General features: G+C 39.0%; 1 protein-coding gene across 2 annotated transcripts in view; it reads left to right on the top strand.

The window, feature by feature from the left end:
* The window catches only part of glmna (glomulin, FKBP associated protein a), a 66,166-nt gene that overhangs the window by 29,529 nt on the left and 12,479 nt on the right, over window positions 1-24,158 (top strand). For both annotated transcript variants that reach the window (XM_076293390.1, XM_076293391.1), the window contains exons 7-13: window positions 12,063-12,162; window positions 12,751-12,932; window positions 16,155-16,208; window positions 16,484-16,514; window positions 18,671-18,760; window positions 18,845-18,886; window positions 19,030-19,103. In XM_076293390.1, coding sequence (XP_076149505.1) covers window positions 12,063-12,162; window positions 12,751-12,932; window positions 16,155-16,208; window positions 16,484-16,514; window positions 18,671-18,760; window positions 18,845-18,886; window positions 19,030-19,103 — 573 coding nt within the window. The remainder of the gene's footprint in view (window positions 1-12,062; window positions 12,163-12,750; window positions 12,933-16,154; window positions 16,209-16,483; window positions 16,515-18,670; window positions 18,761-18,844; window positions 18,887-19,029; window positions 19,104-24,158) is intronic.

Here is a 24,158-nt window from a genome sequence, read left to right as displayed (position 1 = left end):
GTAGGCCTATCTGACGAAGACCTGAGTGGTTGGAACGTCGTACTTGTACACTGGGCGCAAAGAAGACTATCCTCACATTTTCCCTTTGCAACTGTCAAAGAAATCCCATGAACACGGGAAGGCCTAGGGAAGCCTATACTGTACATCAGATGGCCTAAAGATTAGGCCCCTCTGCATAGCATTCAGTGATTTGCATGCAGTAATTTCAACACTGACCTTGATCTAGCCTAGTTTGGCTATTTAAAGCTACTTTATTTGCAAAACACAACACAATGTAAATTAACTATAACAAAAAATAAAGGACTTAATCACACAAAGTAGGCCTACTATTTTACTGACTATAAAAATAATAATTATGTAGGAAGTTTAGAACCCAGAATTGACCTGCACACTACAAAAGTGCACCGAATTCAACACAAATGACTCAATACACTTGGAGGAGGTATGAGTCCTTTCTTTTCCAGATATCTTAGGATTTCGCCGTAGTATCGTTTCAGTATCGAGCATCGTGATATTTATGGCAGGTATTGTATCGAAGTCATAATTTTGGTATCGTGACAACACTACCAGTATAGCCACCTGCACACCTGCCGTCTCTGCTCCACTTTCAAATGAACAAGGCGATGAAAGTGTGGATCCAGGTAACTCGCTTTGTTAAGCAGTAGTTTCCTCACTATAACGCTTCTCCAGATCTGTGACGATCTTTGTCTTCATCTGACAATGCAGGTGGTTCTGGTTCGTCTGGCGTTCGCTTTTTCAGTTGAGCGAGCAGAACATGTATTAAAGGCAGTACAGCCGACGCGGTTGGATATTTGTCAGTTGAAAGTGCTTCTGTTGCCACTTTAAAGGGTTTAAGGACCTCTTGCACCTGCAATGAATAAGTAAATTTAATGCGTTGATATTAGGGCAGGTTTGCATTTGTTTAGCTTATTAACATTCACACAAAGTAAATCAGGGCCATCATTCTACCTATTTTTTTTTTTTTTTAATATTAGGACAGTTTTGCATTTGTCCAGCCTATTACAGTACATATTTCATACACTATGCTCACCTTTTCCATTAGGGACCATTCGCTTGTGGTCAGGTCCATTCTTGACAGTTTTTTCTCGAAGATGACAGCAGACACAGCTGCTTGCTGCTCCGATGCACGGGAGATAATTTCATATGTGCTGTTCCACCGTGTTGGACAGTCGTTAATCATTTTCTCAGTTTTCAATCCCAAAAGTTGTTGTTTCTGCTGAAGGAGGTAGCTGTCGACAGAAGATTTGCTGAAATGTGAGGCCGCCACTTTCAGCCTACTAACGGGGATTTCAATGGCTCTGACCCCGAGCCCTTTACGCACAGCCAAATGTATTGTGTGCGCCACACATTGTATATTTACCATTTGAAGATGTCTCTCCACTGCATAGTGCCATTGTCCGTTGTGATGGCAATCACAGATCCCATTTTTATGCCAAAAACGTCCAAGATCTCTTGAATGCATTCACCTTCATTCTCTGCAGTGTGGCTTACCTTAAGCTCTTTTTTTTAGCACATTGTTAAGCATTTCCCAGTCATCATTAATCCAATGGGCCTTTGTTGTAGCATAGGATGCTGTCGCTAGGGATGTCCACCCGTCCATGGTAAGACCCACATCTTTGTCTTTGATTGTTTCCTTTATTTTGTCTGAAGTGCTGTTATACACTTCTATGATTCTATTGGTGACTGTTCCACGGCTAGGGATACGGTACTTCAGTTCCATTGCTTGACAGAACTCCCTGAAGCCTGCCCCATCCACGACACTGATTGGTCTCATGTCCTTACAAATGAATGAAATTAATTTCTCCGTGATGGCCTCTTGTCGTGTTGCAGACAAAGAGCTTGTGGCGGGCGGTGCAAAATAAGTGTCAATACATGGCTGTTTAGCTGGAGTTCCACACATTATGCGAGGACATTTGGGTGCACATTTTAGAGATGTGACTTCATGTTGCTAGTGGTTGAATGGTACGCTAACTGTACCTTACATAGCTTGCATACTACTTTATCTCGCGGCTCCAACATTTTTCCTTCTACTGACCAAAATTCCAAAGTACTTCCAGACATGGCTTTTTAGATTTTGAGGGGTTAAAATTACTTTCTCTGCTGCGGTCGAGTTGGTCTCTGCACTTTCTGCCATCTTCCAAGTAAGTCAACTTTCAGCAGTGATGCTGTGCCCTCAGGCAGCGCGCCCACTCCCAAAGCAGACAGCCGCGCCTCTGCTACCGCAGGTGTGTTTTTCCACATACGAATATTAATTTTCACCTTCGAATTTCTGTTTTTTAAAACTATTCAAACATATTCGAATTTAGAATATTCGTTGACAGCCCTAGTTCCAGCCCATTTGTAGTGTTCTTAGCTACACCTCCCTTCTGTTTAGCTTTTCCATTGTTTGTTGACCATGGAAATTGCATTTGGAATAAAAGAGTTTTTGTATATATTTTTCCTTGCCATGTGTACTCTGTAGCGCCGCCCTAGGGGAAGCAGCTCAAATTCAGAATGGAGGGGGTGGGTGTAATCATCTAGTATGTTCATGGTCTTTCTGTGTACTGCAGTGCTGTATAGATTATCTGGTGTTTTTTGAGGTCTCCCTATGATTTTCCCTGCCATTTTTAACAATTCTGGACAGCTTGTTCTTATTGTGTAAAGTCAAGTGACCATACCAGACAGAAATGTTATAGGTAAGGATGCTCTCTATTAAACTGACATATATGTCCTCTCAACACTGCGTGAAAAGTGTGATTTTCGTCCCCGTAAACGCCTGGAGATCTACCTAATTTTCGGCAGTTGATGACAATTTGCAACCTGCGAAGGTCTCGTCTCGAACTATAACATGTGAGGAGAGCTTGTGGAGTGCTAATGGCTCTAATTAGCATATCATCATCATCATCATCAACTGTTTTTTATTCAGGGAGAAATTGACTGAGCATCAAGCTCTTTTACAGCAATGCCATGAGTTACAAAACAACAACAATAATCAAACAACAAAACAAGAACAATAAAAGATACAAAAGGCAAATAATAATAATAATAACAAAAATCAAATAAAAATAAATAATAATAAATAGAGAGAAAAGAAGGGGAATGTATACATAATAATAATGATATAAAAGGTCTAAAATATCAGTCAAAGCAAGAACATTGTGCAACAGCCTTATCATCAATCATACCCTTGAATTGGTCTAGTGACACAAACCTATCTAATTTCAATGACTCTTGCAATTTGTTCCATTTATTAGATGCAAAAAATTTAAAAGCTAATTTACCAAATTCAGATTTAATTTGAGGAGTTCGAAGAGATATAAAACCCTGTGAGCGTGTATTGTGGCAGATTGATTTTATGTTCAGAAGAGAAGTTAGGTATAAAGGTAACTTTCTCAGTAATGCCTTATAAACAAAAATGAAGCAGTGCCTTTCCCTCCTATCATAGAGGGAAGACCATCCTACATTTTGGTATAATTTACAGTGATGAGTTTTAAACCCATCTCCAGTTATAAGACGTAGTGAACTGTGGTAAACTGCATCAAGTGATTTCAGAGTGGAAGGGGCTGCATGCATATACACAATGTCACCATAGTCTAGGACTGACATTATAGTTGCTTGAATAATGGTCATTCTGCTTTCTAAAGAGAAGCCAGACCTAATCCTGTAAAGTGCACCTAATTTATTTTTTACCTTTTTTGTGAGATCAAGCACATGTATTCTAAATGTTAGTTTGTTATCTAGCCAAATGCCCAGATATTTGTATTGAGAAACTTGCTCAATTTGTGCCCCATTTAGGGAACAAATGTTATAGGCATCAAGGTCACACTTTCTCGATGTAGTAAAGATCATATATTTAGTTTTTGCTTCATTTAGAACCAGTTTAAGATCTTTCAAGGATTTCTGCAAATGCACATTGAAGATATGACACAGCTTGCTCTACAGATGGTGCATAGGCATAAAGGATTGTGTAATTTGCATAGAAATGCACTTTACAATTTTCTATTGAAGCACAGATGTCATTGATATACAATGTAAACAACAGTGGTCCCAAAATTGAGCCCTGTGAAACACCATTATTTAGTCTCAATGGCTCTGAGGTTGATCCTGTCACATCTACCCACTGTGTTCTATTAGAGAGGTAGTTTTGAAACCATTTAAAGGAAACTTCATCTAGACCAAAAGAGGTTAGTTTTTCAAGAAGTAACCTGTGATTAACAGTGTCAAAAGCCTTTGACAAGTCAATAAACAAAGCTGCACAATGTTTCTTACTGTCAACAACAGTAGCTATATCATTTACTACAGCAGTTGCTGCTGTAATTGTGCTGTGGCCAGCTCTGAACCCAGATTGATAAGGACTTAACATAGAATATGATGACAAAAAGGAACAAAGCTGTTCATTTACAAAGGATTCTAACATCTTAGCTAAACATGGAAGCTTGGAGATTGGCCTATAGTTATTCAAATCACTTGGATCTCCTCCTTTATGTAGAGGGGTCACTAGGGCTGATTTCCAGAATTCTGGAGTAGACCCAGAGCAGAATGTTAAATTAAAAATGTGAGTTAAAGGTTCAGCAATGACAGGGGCTGCACTCTTTAAAGCAACACCAAAGAACTTTTCCTCTGTCGCATGCACTATTTGTTTATCCAGCACCAGCTTTGCAAATAACAATGTCCACAGACAAGGTAGAAAATGTTGCATGATTTTATGAAAGTACGATGTATTGCGACATCAGATGCAAGTCAAATTTGTAGTTTCTCATGTCTCATTCCATCGAACTACAGAACCGCTACCCGATCCGGCAAACTTACATAGTGCGGTTATAGCCGATAGAGGGCCGCGAAGCGAATGCAGAAAGTGCCGTTCACCCTGTTACGAGTTGATGAACCAATGAAACGATTTTGGAAACATTATTTGAAGGTACAAAAAACTCTTTGGTGTTGCTTTAAGAGATGTGGGTCTAACTGCACCCAGAGAGCTTTTCATACACTTGGAATTACACAGTCCATAGAGAACCTCAGATTGGTTTACTTGCCTGATTATCTGCTACTATACCGATACATCGACGTTTCTTCCGTGATTTGGGAAAAGCCCGTAAAAGTCCTGGCAGGAAGCATGCATAAGGATGTAGATCCAGGAATGCACTAATATTTTGTTCGTAGTCCAGTTTGCAACAATTATTAGTTAACACTAAGTTGTAAACAAAAATATTAAAAACTGGATATACCAAAAAACGTTGATGTAATCGCTTCCTGCAAGGACTTTTACGGGCTTTTCCCAAATCACGGAAGAAACGTCGACGCAGTGGTATAGCAGATAATCAGGCAAGTCTTATTTAAATAAACTCCTGGTGCATTTACAAACTTTCTAATGCCTCGTTATTGGACTAAAGGTCATAGTTGTACTACTGCAGAAGTTTCGTACCATTCAGGGCATTATTAGTGGGGTAATTTACGAGATAAAAGTTGGTTCCATCACGACTGCAGAACGTCATTAGTTTCTGACAGCGCTACTCGACCAGGGTTCGACCAAGGGAAAAAAGGTTCTGGGAGGGTGTTTGGCTCGGGGTCATGGTGCAAAAGACTTGTAGCATGTTAGCATTGTTAGCATAGATAACATAACTACTAAAAATGATTAGCTAGGTTAGCTAAGTCACATGGTTAGCATTGTTAGCATGCTAGTTAGCAGAGTTAACATAACTACTAAAAATGATTAGCTAGGTTAGCTAAGTCACATGGTTAGCATAGTTAACATGTTAAAATTGTTAGCATGTTAGTTAGCAGAGTTAGCATAACTACTAAAAATGATTAGCTAGGTTAGCTAAGTCACATGGTTAGCATGTTAGCATTGTTAACATGTTAGTTAGCATAGTTAGCATAACTACTAAAAATGATAAGCTAGGTTAGTTAAGTCACATGGTTAACATAGTTAGCATGTTAGCATTGCTAACATAGTTAGCATGTTTAGCTAAACTACTAGAAAATGTTAGTTAAGTTAGCTAAGTAACATGGTTAGCATGTTAGCATTGCTAGCACTGCTATAAAACATTAGCTGAGTAGCATGGTTAGCATAGTTAAAAATCTTAGTATAACTGCTAGCAAACATTAGAGCCATTCCAACTTTCAGTTATCGTCAAATATCTACCTATACACAGCCATTAAACTATTTGAATATCAACATTCATTAAACTTCCAGTCTGTCAACAACTTTTAAACTATTTACCTTCAACTTTTAAACGGTCTACTTTTAAACAATCATTAAACTATCTATTAAACTAGCTGTCTATCAACAACTTTTAAACTATCTACTGTCTATCAACAACTTTTAAACTATCTACATTCAGCTTTTAAACAGTCTACTTTTAAACTATCAACTTTTATTAAGTTATGCAACCACCATGTCTATCCTAGCATCACCGTAGTAACCATCTCTGTATTATCTGATTTAACTATATGATATTTTACATCACAACTTTAGCATTTTCATGCACTGGTAATTCCTTGGAATTGCATTTCTAGTTATTATTATTATTTTTCTTTTTACGTCATGATGTCATAATAGAGCCAGCTGCGCTTGTTAAGTAGTTCCCAGAGCAGTTCCCAGGCTAATCAGAACACTGGCACAGGTGTCACCTGTGAGGAATTCAACTGTCTCAGCTTCTAAGCATAGAATCTAGCTCTACCTGAACTAGAAAAGCACCTTTGCAGGTATCACAATTACCCTACCAACCAGCTAGCAGCAAGCTCAACAGCCCCACCAACACCCTACCCAGCAGACTGCATCCCCTCGTGTAATTCTTCGGAATTGCATTTCTAGTTAACATTGGTATTCAACCAAGTTTCTGAAATGACAATGACTTCAGGGTTGGAGTAATTAACCCACAACTTTAAAATGTCCATCTTTGGCAAAAGGCTCCTAGCATTTATGTGAACAAAACCAAGGCCTTTACGTGTCTTAAAATGTTGTGACAAGTCCGATATAGGCATACCCAAAAGACGATCTCCAATATCAGATGAGCGCTCACCAGCAAGAGTTTGTGCGCTGTCAGTTGGCATGTTTAAAAGTGCCTTTTTGTTGTTTATGTCCATTTTCGCAGATGATTCCCTTTTCTTTGCACTTCGCTGTGTAATCGCTGGGGCAGAACTTCGGTAGATGAGATGGCTTGTAGTTGACACGACAGAGCCAGTTGGCCTACGCTCTGGTGAGTCGCTCTCATCAGACCATCGCTGTTGACAGGCACCAGGAAGATGAGTTGAGGAGTTGTACCTGAGTGAAGGGACACAGGGATACAGGAGGATACCATCCTCTGTTGTCCACTTGATGACAGTGCGACCGGATCCAACGCAACAAAAAATACGAACGAGTTGATATGTTAACGATAGGGATGTCCGATATTGGCTTTTTTGCCGATATCCGATATGCCGATATTGTCCAACTCTCAAATTTCGATTCCGATATCAGCCGATACCGATGTCGATATGTGGGTTATTTTTCCTCAAAACTAATTTAGGTAACATCACATATCTCCTGTTGTGGAATTAACACAACATGCTTAATGTTATTGTGATGCCCCACTGGATGCATTCTTGAATGCAACAAGGCTTTCCAAATGTTAACATTGTCTGTGCAAAATAAGAAAAATACTTCAACTTAATTTAGGGAAAAAGTGCCATGTTTATTTTTTTTTTTTTAATTGTCTCAAACAACAGTTTGGATTACACTCTCCCTGAGAATCTTGACAATGCCCACAACAAATAGGGCAAATTTGACTTCTTCACAAATGATAAAACATTGTACCTGAACAACTATGTGCAACATAGCAGAATGTAAAGCCAACTAAAATAACAGGCATAGTGTATGACAGGCTACCCTTTTTCTGTGTTAAATGAGCCTGCATTTGTAGGATGCTTCATGAACTGTTTCTTTAACTAAAACTCAATCACCTTAATTGAATGAATGCACAAATATGAGTCACGGGTGTCTGTTTTTACAGACAAGACAGACCCTCACTCTAAACCCGTCCTTCCTCATATACAGATATCTAGGCTATATTTAACATTTATTTTATATTTGGCCTGTTATGAAATCATGTATTGAACAATTTAAGCACAGCTCAGCTTTAAGAAACTCAAATAGCCTAGATGCATGCTTAGCATTTTGTGATCATGAAGGCTACTTTCACAAACTCTTATAGTCAGCTGTCCTCTGATTTACCGATATCTAGGCGACATTTGTAATATTTGTTTTGTATTTGGCCCGTTATGAAATAATGTGGAACAATTTAAACACAGTGTAAAACTTAAATCCCAAATTTGGAGACATCCATGTATGTTGAAATGTACTGCAAATTCAAAACGGGATTAGTCTGGAACGGCTAACTGTACAGGGGACTGCTTTACACCTTTCTGTTCGGTAAGGTCTGCTGTTTATTCTGATATATGGTTTGTCATGTGTTAAACGAAGGGTTCTGAAGTATTCCACCGAGATGAATGGGTAGGGAGATGGACGCAAAACCTTCGGTAGAATTTATGATTAAATTGAATGATATTATTTACTTTTCTCGCGAACCGTTCACCACAGCAATTAGCGGCTAACATCGATTAAAAGCTGAGAAAAAGCTCTTTCGTGTGATACTTGTGATGTCTGTGTGATGAGTAGGATGGGTTAATTTGGACGCACTTTCTTTCTTGCACTGTCACTTTCTCCACTGCGTAATTTGGCCATAGGCCATAGGCTAAATATATATCGCTATTAGTAGGACGCAAAGCAGAATATTTAAAGAAGGGGGCACCAAGGCCACCGTGGCCTGTAAACCTCTGATTTTCAAAGGGGCGTCACGGCCAATGCAAGGGGCTACTACGGCCACGAGCAAGTTTGTTACTGCAGCCATCCACGCTTGTTTGTATGCTTCAAGACGCAGATTGATGAGGTCATCATCTGTGCGCCGGTAAACGCTTCAGGAGCGCATAGGCACTATTTGTGTGTAACGCAAGCATTATGTTATCGGTTTTAAGGCAAAAAAAATCCGATAACGATATTAACAGATATTACATTTTTATGCTAATATCGGGCCGATAATATCGGTTGGCCGATATTATCGGACATCTCTACTAAACGCACAAGTGTACTACATGCATCACTACTTTTCATGTTTTCAAATAAACGTTTGCTGCTCGTTATTCTCCCCCCTACTCTCAAATTACCTTTACAAAATCATGCGGCCTACTTAAGGAATGGAATGTTAGCTACTAGCCTACCGAGCGGGGCTCAAGGCGAGGCTGTGTGTCTTGACTTGAGCTAGCCGGTTACCAAGCGGGGCTCAAGGAAAGGCTGCTGTGATTGTGCTTGACTGGGACTAGCGGTTACCGAGCTGGGCTCAAGGTAAACCACTCCGTGTTTGTGTTTGACAGAGGCCTGTGGCTGAGCTGGGCTCCAGGCGAGGCTACCGTGCTTGTGGACAGTAACGTTAGCCAGTCACGGAGCATGGCTCAAGGTGAGGCTGCGTTGTTTTATGCCGAACAACTGTTAGTTTAACTGAGCAAGCTCCAGGTTAAATAACACGTAGGTCATCAGTACAATCCAACTTATCCAAGAGTGTAGTCTGAACAGCCCGTGTAGGACGAAGTAAAAGCTCCGTAGCTCCGACGAAGTCACCGGGCTGCGTAGAACAACAATCGTCTGATAAGCGGCGAGAAGAGATAAGAGGAAAACTGGCGTGTGACAAGAGCTGATATAATCTCGGTGACATGACGCTTTTGGTATACAACTCTCGGTCTGTGGCTGGCGCAAGTTAGGGATATATCCACTACGAAGAGACTGCCCTGGCGGTCAGGTAGCCTACATACTAGCCAGCGGTCTGTTTACTACTGAGAGCAGAAGTGGGAAGCGTAAGAGCCTGAAGCGGAAGTGGTAAGCGTAATAGCCTGAACTCCGGCGCACAGCGTACGTCATTACCAAACGTTGCTGATTGGTTAAGGGAACTCCAATGATTTTAAACCTCGAAATAAGCATCCGCCCATTACGGAGACGGATTCTTATTACTTTGTTCCAGACTGTATGACGAAGAGAATTCGTAGTCACAGGCGGTAAGGGCCAGGCTAATAACCTAGGGGACACAATGAAAATAAATTAACACTCCCCTCAATGTCAACACTTATTTCTTTGCATTGATGTGCGACTATAGAGTTGATGAACTCTGATGATATGCACATTCCTTGCTGCAGACATTGCAGAGGACTTTATTTTCAACACTTTATTTTTTATCAACACCATCAGGCCGTTTTTTTAAAAGTAAATGTTCCAATCAATGATCCAGGCAGCACGTTTTCTTCTCTCTGCTTCATTTTACAGTCTAATTTTTACTGACTAGAACGGCTCGGGGTCAAAGGTCATACGGAATCGATTAATCTGCACTAATTTTTTTAATCAGTTATTTTTTCTCAAATTAATTAATTGAAAATAATCAGTTATTTTGACAGCCCTAATGTAAATATTAGAAAATAATCAAACAAAAAATAGGCCAAACGGAGCGGCGCGTCTGGCCAGCGTCCCCGTTACTAGGCCAAATATGAATGCAGCGAAACCACGCCTGGCCAGGCCAGGCTTGAATTTCCTTACTCAATATTGGATGAAACCACAACTTTCAAACAAGAAAAATCAGTTGTGATTGGTTGGCAGATCTGTCACTATTGGTCACCCTGGCTCATAATAAATGTAAACCCTGATAATAGAATAATGTATATGAGTTATTTTTTGTTAAATCACAAATCAGTTTTAGAGTTACAAATCCCGATACACACACACACACACACACACACAATACAAATGAGACGCTTCTCATCCCTAAGGTGGTGCAAAAGTCTGTGCACCTGCAGAATAGTAGTTGTATAATATAAAAATGAGAGATATACTGCAGAAATGTAGTTGTAGAATATTTTTGTAATGGTGAAATATTTGTAACTGTAGGATGATTTGTAGCTGTAAAACCGATCCTCACCAGTAGAATAGATTTGTAAGTTTAGGATATATTTGTAATAGATACAATTACTTGTACAGATCATTTTTACTGATACACACGTACAAAACATTTGATTCTGATATTCTTCCATACCTGCCTCGAATACAGGCCTGCCCCAAATAAAGGCCTGTGCCTTGCTTTGTAAAGTATCACTAGGTTGGAAAACATCGGAAAAGGTATCCTTCACAATGGTTAATGGGTAGTTAATGAGTAGTTCCCTCACTCTGAAAATTTATGTTAACAGTTCTGCATCTTCACCTTTAAAGTGTTTCTTACACAAAATCAAATGCTATATGTTCATGATTGACCCTGTAACTGGTTGGCCTGAGTCCACACTTTTTATATAATTCTCCTGAACAGTTGATTAGAATTGTATTGTCACGTTATCTTTTTCCCCGTCTGGAACAAATGTACTGTAACGCTTCCAATGTCTCATGAAATTTGACACACACACCACATAGTGAATGCCTTGTTGGATGACAAAATGTCACAGCTTGCAGGTCCGAGTAGTTTGCAGCTATTTGATTTCTGTTTTGAAATAGGAAAATCAAAATCTGATTTTTTTTTTTTCATTTTGAAAACGGTAAAACAAGAAATGGCTTGTTATCCGTTCTGTGTTTTGACAATACAAAGGAATAAAAAATGGCACAGGTATTTTAATTTTCCCGTTTACATTTATGAGCACATTAAATCAGATAATGGGTCACATGTCGCCCTCTGTTTGTACTCAAAACAAAGAACGGATAATGGGCCATTTTTCATTTTCCAATTTCAACACGAAAAACAAAGTGTTTTTTCCGATTTTGATTTTCCCATTTCAAAACAGACCTTGTATGGCCGTGAAGTACACAGACCCTCGCAGAACACTCATTGCTGCTTGTGGCTTTTTTAAAATAATCTCAACCAAAACTCAACCAATCTCAACCAAAACTCAACTTTGCTGGTTTACCCATTTCTGGTCACCGGACCTTTAAACCAGTTTCCTGTATAAAATCCCTGTTGAGAATATGTATAGTTTAATAGTTTACTGTGCTGTTTCATTTGTAGCTGCATGAAGAGTTTGAAGGAGCCTCTTCTTGGAGTACAGTTCACTGATCCTGACCAACTTGACAATTCTTTTCTTTGCGAGTTTTCGAGAGAGATCTTGGTAAGAATCATAAAAAGCTGATCAGATATATACCTTTTATTATGTAATGATAGTTAGGGAAAGTTAAGCTTTTTTCTCACCAATCTGCAAAAAAAATTCTTACCAATAGCTTTTTTACTATGTGTTCCTATAGGTGTCTAGTAACACTTCCCAATTAATCCACGGCCAAATCCTCAGGGAAACACCTGGAGAGCCCATCAAGTTTGGGGTGCCCAGAGGGTCTGGGCGAAAATAATGAAAATTTTTTTTTTACCAATATTAGCTTTTGAGATGTCTATCTAGGGGTTTTTAGGGGTGCTGAATCTATCCCAGCCATTAGTTTTGAGTAAAAATGACTCCCAAGTCCATAAAAAATCCATAACAAGTGGTTTTATTAAACAATTACAAAATTGTGATAAATTGTGAGATGTTACTAGACACCTATAGGAACATATAGTAAAAAAAGCTATTGGTAAGAATTTGCAGATTGGCGAAAAAAAATACCTAACTTTCCCTAACTATGACTGCATATAGGAGGACATCTCCTGTCTATTTTATTTGACTATTCAGTTTTTTAGATGTGATGGGTGATCTTGTTCTGCTCTTCAGGTCATCCTCTCTGGGATTGGGGAACCTCTTCCAGAACTTTTGTGCCATAAATTGCTTAAGAAGCGTGATGTCCCTGGGTTCCTTGAAGAAGAAGTCAGATACCCTAGGGAGTCATTGGCCAATATTGCATACCTACTATTTGTGCACCACATTGGCATAGAGACATTCCCTGTTGTTCTAAGGTAAGCCAGTTACTCTACTTATGTGGGATTCAGGGTCATCTGTTGGTTTATTCGTCTTTTAAGTATGCTTGTGTGTGATCTATGGAAATATGAAAATATAGTGCACTGATCACCATGGGGGCGGGGGGGAGTACACAACAATAATACCTCATTTCTACTGCTGTCGGGCTCCATAATTCCTCCTCCTCTTGATTGGTAATGTCTGTGTCGCTATCGCCTTCTTGCAAGCGTGACTCGGCCTATCATCCTCGGCCCAGCCCGTGGTGGAGATGGAACTCCCTCCTCAGCACGGTGGTCAGTCACTCTTTCTAATGTTTTTGACCTGGCGTGTGGTCTCTCCTGATTGTGTGGTGATTCTGGTCTCCCCTGATTGTCGTGGTCAGAGTCATCTTGTCTTAGTAGAAAAGTGGACTCATCCAGCGCTGTCTGGCGAAAACGCACCTGCTGCAATATCTTTTTCTTCAACTTTTTCATTTTCCCCTTCAGCACCTGAGAAGTGTTGCCTGTAAAGTTTCCGGGAAGTGACCTAGCCAGACTGCCACCTACTGATAAACCCATGAAAATAAATGGCCTGGTTTTGACCTGACGTGCATGCGTCACTGATTCAACCCAAAGCGGCAACCATTAAAAGCCGAGTTATGATAAAAATGTCCAGATAAAATGTCCAGATTCGTTTTCATGAGTTTTCGATCGTCATTTATTTCAGTTCTATTCATCATAGAGTTCCCAAAATCGCACATAAGGTATGTTAGAGTGTCTATTTTCGTAATAGTATAAAACAAAGTAGGGCTGTCAATCGATTAAAAAAAATAATCGAATTAATTACATACTCTGTGATTAATTAATCTAAATTAATCGCATATGTAATTTTTGCTGTGAAAGTATTTTAAATAATTAAATTAAAATGAATCATTGATTAATCAGCATTAGTGACATTAAAGTTCAAAAACTCTTTTATTATTATTTTCACTGTTCAAATAATTGCCATAATAATCTATGATATGACCTAATATGCTGAGGAAATAAACTCAAAAGTGCTTCGGGTATAAGTTTTTTTTTTTTCACATACAAGGCATTTCAGGCAACAGATATAACCTAGGGGACACGATGAAAATAAATTAACACTCCCCTCAATGTCAACACTTATTTCTTTGCATTGATGTGCGACTATAGAGTTGATGAACTCTGGTGATATGCACATTCCTTGCTGCAGACATTGCAGAGAACTTTATCAACACCATCAGGCCGTTTTTTTAAAAGTAAATGTTCCAATCAATGATCCAGGCAGCACGTTTTCTTCTCTCTCCTTCATTTTACAGTCTAATTTTTACTGACTAGAACGGCTCGAGGTCAAAGGTCATACGCAATCGATTAATCTGCACTAATTTTTTTAATCAGTTATTTTTCTCGAATTAATTAATCGAAATTAATCAGTTATTTTGACAGCCCTAAAAAAAAGCTAAAGACGTAATTTTACGTTTTTGGTACTCAACACATGGGAACAAAAAACGCAATATTGCGTTTTTGGCACTCAGTGTTAATAACCTTTTGTAATTTTGTATAACCTTTGTTTAATTAGGGGTCCCAGCACTGGGCCTAACCCTAAAAAAATGCAGTTTTTCCTAAATAACTACTTGAACCGTGGCACTGAGGATGACAAAAAGTTATGGTATGTTGGTCTCAAGGGCCCGCATCAACCTAGTCCATAACCACTCATTTGTGATTTGGTCTGAACTGCACCAAATTTCATGTATATGATTAACCTGACATCCACTGGGGGTATGCCAAGTTTTGTGGAATGTCATCCATGGAATGTCATCCATGTGTACATTTTGTGACTGTACACCCATCGGCCATTATTTTATTGATGATAATTTTGTCTGGTTTACACCGATTTAGCCATGTAATGGGGGAAGCCATATGATGGGCCTTTGAGAAACTTGAGGAGCCCCTACACACCTGTCTTTAAAACAAGGGCCTACATTGAGATTTTTGGTGGAAAAGATCAGGCAGTCTGCCGAGAGACCTGCCCCAATGGGCATCATTGGACCACTAAACCACACAATGATCCAAAACATACAGCCAAACAAGGCAAGAAATGGTTAACTGAGAAAAATATCAACATTTTAGCCAGAGTCCAGACCTCAATCCGTCAAAAAAGTTAGCACAAGGCCAGAGTGATGGCAAATAATCGTTCCTGACTGAAAACCCGGATTGCTGTTAAAAAGGTGTGGTCTAGAATCAATGTGGAGAGGCTTGGTAGATATTATAAGAACCATTTGGAGAGTTGTTAATGATTTCATAAAAATGCTAAAAAAAAAAGACACAAACGATAATTTTTTTGATTCCATGTTACTACTAGGCCTGTCACGATAACAAATTTTGCTTGACGATAAATTGTCTCAGAAATTATTGCGATAAGCGATAATATTGTCGTTCTGAGAATTTTCCTCGGGAAGAGGAAGACGGCCCACGGTTTTTTTTCCCCAACTGGGAAAACTGCAGCGGATGATTGTGTTTTAGATGCATATGTATGTTTGTTGTGTTGCCGCTTTTAATTGCGACTGTTTTCCAACAAATGCGACACACCGACTCGTACACGTTCAGTGGTTCACCACGGGCATTCGGTTTAAATCCGAAATGCTCCCATACTGCAGCTGTCGCGTTTGGCTTAGAAACCAATTCCATCTTCGAACTCGCAACTAGCTTTCTCTCTGCCTAGTGCCTACCGGTATAAGAGCTAATTTTAATTATCATGCGATTAATTGATTTATTGAATATCGCGACAGGCCTAGTTACTACCACATTATCTTACAACCTTTGGGCATGTGGCATTGTCATTTTAAGTCAGAACAAACATATTGGTCAAGAGAAAATCAACATTACATCAATATTTGCCAGGGGTATGAATAATTGTGTTCTTAACTATATATATGTATATCTAATATCAGAATTGTCCAAGGGATATCACTGGGTACCCTACGTATTCTTACTGAGTAACCCCTAGGCAACAACAAGAAACGGCTAAGAAAACACTTTGGCCTTTGACTCCGGGACTAAAAGGAATGTTTCAGGAACTGGGTCTCAGCACAACATAAAGGACTAACAACCATTTATCAGTCGCATAAAATGTATATGGTTAAAGAATGTAATCTTAGTGAATTCAGTTGGTCTGTCATAAAAAGCTTGAACATGGATTATTCTGTTTCTTTTTGGCTTTAGCCCAGTTTTCATTCTACAGTGTAACATGGAATATGTCGAGCTCCTGCTTAGTAGGTATGTCTGACATAATTCCTTTTTTGTCAAACAGCCATAAAATGTCCATGTCTTGGTCTTTCTCCACCCACTCCACTCCACACATTAGCTTGGTATTGTAGTCTAAGAACAGCGTATCTTCTTGTGCTCCTGTAGTTCAACTGGTAGAACAAGGACCCCACACACACAGATGTTTTGCAAAGGGTGACTGATTGTAATTCATATTTAGTGATTTTGTGTTCCAGTGACATTGTCATTAAATTATGCCAGTGTGATAACTTTAATTCTTTCAACAGAACAGAGGAATCCCATCTTCAGAGGGGACTGGTAAGCTTATTAATATATCTTGCTGTGCTCTCTTCATTTCCCGCCTTGCTAAAATATTAACTACCACAGCAAAGAAAAATAGAAATATGTGTATATATAAAGATCCAGCATCTCATGTCGTGGTTCGAGAAGACCAGCTTTCTGCCCCTCTCCAACCTCAGCAGCTGCCATCCTTATAGATACAGCTCTTTCAGCTCTGCATGCAACAAAACTCATTTGTTTCTTTTCACAATTAACATTATAACTAGCCTGACGTCATCATACCCAATTTAGTTAAAATCTGAGTCTGAAACTGGTCCATTGGGACGTGATTATGAGGTGTGTTTCAACAGATACAGTGGGGAAAATGCCTCTGCACTCAATTGGATAGAAAAAAGGCAATTAAAGCCCCCTTGGTAGGACTATATTTCCCCCTTTGCTGGAGAAGTTGTGCATTATGCTATTTCAAACTGTGGAAAAAAGTGACAATAAAGCACATGGATTTGTTCACAAGCTAGCGCCTGGGGACGCTAGGAGGAGCGGGGAAAGTCACCATTTTCACCAGAGCAGGTCATTTAACCATCCAAATGATTTCTAAATGGGTTTATTATGTTGAAATAGTTGCCAAGTCCCCCTTTAAAGTTGCTCAAAGCGATGTTACGCGGTTTCTAAGCTAAAACATTTCTGTTACATACAGCAAACATCACCTCACCATCCGCTAGCTGCCTGAACAACATATCAAAATGCAAGAAAGCTGTTTTCACTGGAGTTTTTCAACATATCCACTGTTTTCAGAACTAATTGTTTTCAACAATTAAGTGATGTAACCTCAGTTTTCTTGTAAATGAAAGGCCAAACCATATAAAAATATATGCATTTTTTTTTCTATGTGTAAACAGAGTCTTAGAAGCCATATAGCCAGCTTGCATTTTTGCATTTTCCCTTGTTTGTTTGAAATCTGATTGGTCATCTGTTTGCTCGAGGGATTTGCGATACCCTTCCCCAGCTGTTTTTAGCATTGGTATGAACGGAATTATTTTTAAAAACGTAGGCGGGGATATATCAGTTTTTCCGAATAGCCTACGCTGCTACGCATAAACATGGTCTTAGATTTCGCTATCATGTGTTGTGCAAGATATTGACAGCGCAATAACTAAAAAAACACCAGAAAACCATTTTAAGGCATTTGTGGAGAAGAAGGATGGTTCGGGTGTTCTTCCTACAGCTCATGGTAAGCTGTTTCGTTGCTGTAATTGGTTAGGTCTATCCAATTGAGTGCAGAAGCATTTCCCCCCTGTATCGGTTGAAACACGCCCTATAATCATGTCCCAATGGAACTAACCTGACTCCGCCAGATGGATGCTTTGCATTTGCTCTGCATGTCCATCTGGGAACTTTCCGTTGGAGAACTTTTGGGAAGGATCGAAAATACTGGTTAGCTGATTGGATAAACCATTTGTCTATCACCACCTATGTTGGTTATCGACGGGCCAAATCAATAAATCAGATGAACGAAGTGTTCTTCTAATACCTTCGTTTAACATAGCCTACAATTAAGTTAGGTAACGTAACTAACGTTAACGTTTTTAAACTTACCATTTGTATGTGACATGAACCTCATCAGTGACAATCCCCACTAAGTTTTCAAGGTAGGCCCTACACTTCTGAAGAAAGTATATTCCTCCATTACGGACTGGAATCGGCCGTGGAGGATGTCTGTGTCGTTCATTCCTCCCAGCTGCATGGCTGAGACTCATAGCTTCACAGCTTTCTAATTTGGATAAAACTTGCGTGATGGCTACACTCACTTCATCTGTGGATGCCGTCATGTTGTTTGTTGCGTCACACCTAAACCCACACCTAAAGCTAACGCTGATTGGCCGTTTGTTTGGCGAACTGCTCCAAATGTTCTCTATTGGAAAGATGCCAGACTGATCTGCGAGTGGAAAACTGAAGCGTGAGAGATCAGGATGGTCTCACGAGGCTACAATGGAACACCATCAGACTCAAATTCTGACTAGAATTGAGTATGACGACGTCAGACTACAGTTAGTTGCTAGTCTCCACAGATTAGTAGATGAATAGTTTATGTACCTTCTTGTTGCACTATTGAAGTGTTTGTTATATCCAATGATCAAGTATAAAGCCTGAAATGTCTCACGTTTTTCCTCCTCAAGGATTTGTATGAAAAAAGTCTGGTCAGAGTAGAGGACAACAGTTTGTCAGTGGAGCTTCTGGAGCTGAAAACCTTTGTCAGTGTTCCACAGGTAAAAAAAAAAACATTAACTCTTATCTTCAGCCGTCTCATTACTGCTATAGTGTCTTAAATAAAATGTGGTGCTTTCTTTAAGAATTTGGTGAAAGTTATGACGCAGTGTCCTGTCCACCGTTTGGTAAGTAAGATGTGTGCCTGTTCTTGTGAGTTGAAAATATAATGTGAAAATGTGTATGGGTAATTCTTTTTTGTTTTCCATGCTAATAAAAACGTCAGTATGACAGATCTTATATGACAGACATTGAGCATATCTTTTTACAGAGAAGTAAAGGACTGTCTGTGTTCCAATTGAGCATCAACAAATTTAACATTGAGGCCAAATACAAGTTTCTTAGGTAAGTGCACTAAATTTCATTGTAATAGTAACTATTACAAAAATAATCATCAACATTGTTTGTCCTATTTTGTTGTGCCCCCTTGGTAACTGCCATTTTCAGGCTCTGTAAAGTTCCGCTGTATAGGCTCCACCATCTGTTTGTTTGTTTGTGTGTGTGTGTGTGTGTGTGTGCGCGTCAGAGGAGGCTCCTTATTACTGTATGGAGGAGCTTTCTCATCAAGCCCCTCATTGAAGTCCATTATAAATGCCTCAGACGCCAGCGGCTTGTGAATCACGTCGTTTTCAATGGCCAAGGGAGGAAGCTCCTCCGTACAGTAATTTTCAATTGCGATAGGGGGTGCTGTTTTTAGCGGCAACGGTGAACCAATGAGCAGCTAGCTGCTCTGCAAGAACGTTATCTGCAGTCATACAGCTAAGAATCTTTCCTTGAACGGAAAACTTGTTTTTTGCTTGTGAAATAAAGAGTAGGCTACAATGGAATCAGAGGACAATGACCATCTTTTATACATTCAAATACAGTGCGAAGGTTAGGATCAAGGCAGGAAGACCAGTTCCAAAAATTCATATTCTAAAAAAAGATGGTAAGGCTAGTGTAGGCTACTCATAGACTGTATATCTATGAGGCTACTGAATGCTACATAGTATGACAAATACTCATGGCCAACTGGTAACGTTAGCACAGAAAACAATTAGCTATAGCCTACTGCTGGCCTGTCACAAACGTGGACAGTTCAGGGATTTGGTGATAAAACATTTTTGGATAGTTATGCATTGTTATAATCATCCAAGTTATGCCTTAACTAAATAATTGTTAAATAATGTTCTTGTTGTTAATATGTTCTTGTTTTCACCGTTCTAACTGTATCTTTGGATGGTAACATTGTTAATGAATGTTTCAGACCATGATGCATTCCTTTAATGACGTCTTTCGAGTATAAATTCCCACTTAGCTATTACAACCTGTCTTTAAATTATAGCAATATGGCTTTAAAAACAATAGCATGTTACAAATAACCACATTTGAGGTATATTTTTTAAATGGTAAATAGTTACATGGTTTTATAAAACAAGTGTCTATTTTTAGTATTATAGACTTTTCTGCAAATGTATTACATTGAGCAAAACCTCCAGACTTTCCATAATTTTGCACATCTGGAAAACAGTATTTCATAACTAGACCTACATATCTTCCCTGACTTCCCAGACCTAAATTTACATTTATTTACATGTATTAATTTATCCAAAGTGACTTATATATTTAAATTATATTAAGCCCATTGTCCCTGGAGCAATTTGGGGTTAAGTGCCTTGCTCAAATGGTGGAAGCCCCCCCTCAGAACAGCATTTATTACACAACATTGCCAGTTAAAATGTATACTGCTGCTATAAATGTGTCTGGGTAGGCGGCTTACATACTCTATTGTTCACATATGCCACCAACACCATCACAACCTCACATTTGCCACTAACACCAATCAAACGCACCTTGCTTCCTCCGTTATTTTTTTAACCACCTGCTGCCACTGGTGTGCGTGCATGGTAAAACAGGCCAAGTATAATAATTCAATTACATTGCTTTCTTTTTTAAACTAAATACAATAGCAATTACACCTGGACGATGCCTGAATATTTTGGCCAATAAGTGTGAAGCCAATTGTACATTAAATTGTCCATTTTTAGAAATATTTTAAATCATGTTTTTATTGCGCATTTCAGGTGATCAGGTGATATCAGTCAGCAGTTGGTGGTTTATTTTGATTAAACCAAAATAATTATATTCAGGACAACCCAACTTTAGTTTGACAACGAGAGGGGAAGGCAAAACCGAAATTTATTTACAGCAAAGGTAACATACATTGTTTCCTGACTGCTGTTTATTGTCAGTTTGTAAAGTTAGGCGAAGTAGGAAGTCACGTTAGGAATATCTGATCAATGTGATTGGTAAGGCTGGACCAATGATTGCAAAGTTAGTGCCCATCGTAACAAAATGCTGGAAAAGTTGTGTAATGATAAGAAAACAAAAGGAGGAATGTTTGACAACTAATTAGGGTAACTGGCAACACGGTTGGGTATGAAAAAGAGCATCCCAGAGAGGCAGAGATTGCTTTTATAAATAGAATGTTCACCTCTGTCTACAGTTAGCTTTGGGTATCTAAATGACCAATGAAAATATGTTTAATCACGTCTATTTAACATGTACCCTCCACTAGCAGTATTGAGCATGAATTGGACTTTTCAGCATGAGCCTGTCTCTCTCAGCACCTACCATCATATCACTTTGTCTGCTGTCCACCGGACTGTTTTTACAGGCTATATTAGTTATAGCCCTTCTACACAATCTGGATGCACCTGGATGAAGATGCGCTCTCCTCGCTTGATTGTCTGTTCCCCTTCGTCATCCGACATTTCATATATTAACTCAAAAGTTATTTTAGGGAAATCAATCTCCATTTTTTTCTCCAATTGCCAAGGCTACTCGCCTTTTTAAATTAACTTGAAAAGAACTTGAATTTAATTTTAATTTAACAGTTATTGCTACATTGTGTCAAAGCATTATAGAATATTCGCATTGTATCGGGGACTGATTTATTATTAGCCGTGCAAAGTCTGAGTTGAAATGTCCATGGAACCAATAAATAGTTCCATAGAACCCAACTGTTGTATAAGTAAGGGATAATGGACGACACGGTGGTCTGTTCACAGAAGTTAATGCACGGTCAAGGTTGTAAAACGGCCCCGACGCGAAAGTGCATTAATTTCTGTGAACTGACCACCGTGGAGTCCATTATCCCGCTTATTCCACTGTTGCCACTTGCGTTGTGTTCATTTCCTGTTACAATTTAAACGTTTTAATCGCTAAAACTGTCTTGTTTGTAGAACTAATTTCTTCCGACACATATCAACTAATTTCTCAACTTGCAGGACAAACTGCCGTTACTAGTTCTAAATGGATGGTTGCTACGGCCAAAGGCCAGTCGTTAGTTCTATCTCTCCCGTTGTCAAGCAGGCGTATCCCAAGATTCTGATGAACTTTAGTTTTGAAACATCGCTATTTTACTTAGCCTGCTGTCATCCATCTAGCTAAAAGCCACCTCCGTCATATGCTACAATGTTGCCATGTTCTGAATGTCTGCATTTTACAGCTCGAATGCAACGTGACAGTTCATTTAAACTTCACAACGACTTCGGCGAATTAATATAGTGTGATACGGCCAACAAAATGGATCTACTTCATAGGTGTGCAAATAACATAAGGTTAATGGTCGTTCTAAGTTACGTAGGACAATGGGAAATTCAACCAAGCAGTGGAATAATCCCTGTTATATATTGTTCTTAAAGTATATTATTTGTATTTTTTGTTAAGCAATTCTATTACGTTTACATTTTTGTCTTTTCATAGTCTTAATATTTAACTAGAATTGCGGTTCCGAGGAACTGCAAGAGTGGGTTTGATCTGGGGCACGGAACTCGGCCTCATCCAAGGATTCCAACGGTACCTCATTTATGAAAATCGGGCACACGGATCAAAAGTTATCTGCATCAACGCAACATCCAATAAGCTAAAACGCATAAATAACGTGGTTGCTATGCTGGTTGCTAGGGCAATCATGCTGGTTGCTCAGGTGGTCGCTAGGTTAGAAGGCCAGTGCCTCCTGAGAGGCCTGAAGGGTCAGTTCTGAGGTTGTTGACTGCTGAAACCGAAAAATGGACTGCATTTTCTTAAAAGACAATGTGACTGAAGTGCGGGCAAAGTTTGCACAGAAATGTACGATTTTTCCCACCCTCATCGACCTTGTCATAAAACTTGTTTAAATGATCACACGACGCCTCCTTGCTGCTTTGTCGTCTACATCAGCCTTTCTCAAACTTTCTTTGGGGTCATAGGGCCCACCTACATGAACCTACCCCCTCCTCCCACCCCCCATCAAATTGTAATATCATCACAATTATTTTTTTTTTTATACTATATTGCTATACATGCACTTCAAAACAGTCAATGTTTAAAGTGCTAAGATTGTTCACAAAAGTTTGTGAAAGCATGCACATCAGAGTACTGCTTTACTAAGGTAAAATATAATTAGGCCTACACTAGTTTCATTGTTTTTGCATTGTTGCATGATTGATATGCTATTTAATTACATTTCATTTGAATGCCTGAATGTAAGAATTCAGGAAACACAATACCAGCTTTTAACATTTATGTTGTTTACTAGTTTATGTAAATCACATAACACATGAACTGTTTACATACTACTGATAGCCCATTACTGTACACAATAGATTAGTATCTTCAAATAGTCAAGGTTGTTGACTGCTGAAACCGAAAAATGGACTGCATTTTCTTAAAAGACAATGTGACTGAAGTGCGGGCAAAGTTTGCACAGAAATGTACGATTTTTCCCACCCTCATCGACCTTGTCATAAAACTTGTTTAAATGATCACACGACGCCTCCTTGCTGCTTTGTCGTCTACATCAGCCTTTCTCAAACTTCTTTGACCTGAGGCCCAGTCAAGGCATACTTTGGGGTCATAGGGCCCACCTACATGAACCCACCCCCTCCTCCCACCCCCCATCAAATTGTAATATCATCACAATTATTATTATTTTTATACTATATTGCTATACATGCACTTCAAAACAGTCAATGTTTAAAGTGCTAAGATTGTTCACAAAAGTTTGTGAAAGCATGCACATCAGAGTACTGCTTTACTAATGTAAAATATAATTAGGCCTACACTAGTTTCATTGTTTTTGCATTGTTGCATGATTGATATGCTATTTAATTACATTTCATTTGAATGCCTGAATGTAAGAATTCAGGAAACACAATACCAGCTTTTAACATTTATGTTGTTTACTAGTTTATGTAAATCACATAACACATGAACTGTTTACATACTACTGATAGCCCATTACTGTACACAATAATACTGTGCCCATTCATTAACATTAAACATCAGGCGTCTTGTTTACACATTTAAACCATATTTGTACTTCGAAATTCGCTTCCAAATTGTAGTAACTACATCTACGAAGTCTAAGGAAGATAT

Source organism: Alosa pseudoharengus, unplaced genomic scaffold, assembly GCF_046254945.1.
Source record: "Alosa pseudoharengus isolate Yale_2024_CS ecotype anadromous, Long Island Sound unplaced genomic scaffold, YU_APseudo_1.1 YU_APseudo_1.1_scf_2, whole genome shotgun sequence".
Classification (NCBI taxonomy): domain Eukaryota; kingdom Metazoa; phylum Chordata; class Actinopteri; order Clupeiformes; family Clupeidae; genus Alosa; species Alosa pseudoharengus.
Note: the sequence above shows the minus strand (reverse complement) of the source record. Positions and strands in the feature narration are given on the sequence as shown.